Source organism: Biomphalaria glabrata, chromosome 1, assembly GCF_947242115.1.
Source record: "Biomphalaria glabrata chromosome 1, xgBioGlab47.1, whole genome shotgun sequence".
In the NCBI taxonomy this organism is placed as follows: Eukaryota; Metazoa; Mollusca; class Gastropoda; family Planorbidae; genus Biomphalaria; species Biomphalaria glabrata.
In genome coordinates, this window is record NC_074711.1 from 53,950,958 (window position 1) to 53,953,075 (window position 2,118).

Sequence of the window (2,118 nt, forward strand, 5' to 3'; positions counted from 1 at the left end):
GCCTGGAAACAAAGACATTATCGATTAAAATTTTCTTTAAAACGCATTTGGGTAACCTGGTGTATATTGTTTACTGTTAGGTCGCTGTTTATTGTTTACCATTAGATCGCTGTTTATTGTTTACCATTAGATCGCTGTTTATTGTTTACCATTAGATCGCTACCAAAGATGTTTTCACTAACTAATGCTGAAGAGTTTAGAATGTATGGAGCTGCTTTGAAAAATACAACTTAACATCAAATTCTAATCCCAGGGAAAACATTGTCGCCAGCTTTCTAAGTTCAGAGTAACAGAGGGAAACTAAATCACGGAAACCATGAACGCCACCGAAGAGACAATGCCTGTTCCAGTCCTGTCTATTGAAACCTATTATCGCTTAGTGGTTGGGTTCGTCTTGGTCTGCCTACCCATAGTCTCCGTGGTCAGCGTCTTAAACAATGCCTTGAGTCAGCTGACCTTCATCAGCCAAGGCTTGAAAGAGCACGTGACTTTTACCCTCTTCTGCTTGTCACTGGCTGATTTCCTGGTGGCCTTGGCCTCTCTGGGCTTCGTGTTCTCCGCACCTCTTCTTCTGGTTCCTCTAGGCACTGGCAGCTTGATGACCAATTTAGCATTCACTTGGATGAGGGTGATGTTTTCAGACATCGTCGTTGGCATTATCGTCTTCATTTCCGTGGAGAGGTCATGTTGCGTGGCGTTTCCTTTCAGATTTAAACTCATGTTCAGCATCAAAAAATCCATTATCTTCCTAGCAGCCATCGTGTTTTTTGTCATCGGAAACTACATTCCCGTCTACACAACGTTTTGCCTAGACACCGTATTAGACAGCAGCACTAATACCACCGTGTTTTACGGCTGTTCGCCACCTTACAGTGCTATCATCTTCAAACACATTGGCATTACATTCGGGACCATCCTATCCCTAGCCTGCGAAGTCTCCACTTCTATCTCTGCCGTTGTCATGCACGTCTGCCTCAGAAGATCCTCCCAACTGCGATTTCTGATGAAGACGGCGCAGGACATCCAGGGGAGCTCAAACAAATCATCGACTACCTTGTCCAGAAAAGAAGAGCGAGCCGTTAAGATGGTGCTCGTGGTAGCAACCGTCTATCTGCTGACCAGTGTCCCTAAGGTGGTTTTTAACTTGTCACTTGCAGTGTCCGAAGAAATGACCTATGGAAAGTATAGCCTTATTGGCAATATTATTGGCTTCACTTCCTATATCACTGGCACAATCAACGGAACTTTTCATCTGTTTGTCTTCTACAGATATAGTTCTTTATTCAGGAAAACCTTTCGCAGAAAATTCTTCCATTTATCAGAATAGTTTGAACCACATATAAGGAGAATAGGACATTAAGAGGAACCCTAACGTTATGTTTCTCACATGTTTGACAACTTAACCCTAAACTTTCTGTAGCAGTTGGCCCATTTGAATATCTATACTCATTGTGTGAACCACATCTCAGAACAGAAACATTCAATCATAAAGCACATTTTAAGGATGTGAATGGAATCTTGATTTCGGCATCAGTCTACAACACTCAAAATGTCTGTCAAGTTTAGACAAACAAAATTACTCGCCTTGATTCTATCCTCACGACCAACCCAGAAGATTTTAGGTCACATTTTGTTAAAGCAAAGTACTTCACCTGACTTGATCTTTCAAGAGGTTACTACTAAATACCTAAGAACAATCAAAATATTACACTGCCTCCACTACAGCTTTGGATATTTCCAGTTCAACTATATGAAACTGACGTAAAAGATGATTAGCTGCAATCTGATCTGTGCATGATCTCTCCTTTCGATAATCGGATTGGTGGTCATGGAGATGTGGATGTCATGGAGATGTGGATGTCATGGAGATGTGGATGTCATGGAGATGTGGATGTCACGGAGATGTGGATGTCATGGAGATGTTGATGTTATGGAGATGTGGATGTCACGAAGATGTGGATGTCATGGAGATGTGGATGTCATAGAGATGTGGATGTCATGAAAATGTGGATGTCATGGAGATGTGGATCTTTCATTCGGTTCATAGGATGTGGTAAGAAAAGCATTTCCTGGCATGGTGTTATCCCTCGGTAGTTTGAGCGGGAACTAAATACAACT

At 42.0% G+C, this 2,118-nt stretch overlaps 1 protein-coding gene across 1 annotated transcript; it reads left to right on the forward strand.

Annotated features, from left to right (window-relative positions):
- The first annotated feature begins 316 nt into the window (after positions 1 to 316).
- LOC106070052 (uncharacterized) lies at positions 317 to 1,327 on the forward strand. The gene has a single exon (XM_013229879.2). It carries the CDS (start codon positions 317 to 319, stop codon positions 1,325 to 1,327), a length of 1,011 nt encoding a protein of 336 aa, XP_013085333.2.
- The last annotated feature ends 791 nt before the right edge of the window (positions 1,328 to 2,118 follow it).

What these genes read in the sequence shown, in the direction of transcription:
- LOC106070052 (XM_013229879.2), top strand. Translation starts at nt 317, where the DNA reads ATGAACGCCACCGAAGAGACAATGCCTGTTCCAGTCCTGTCTATTGAA.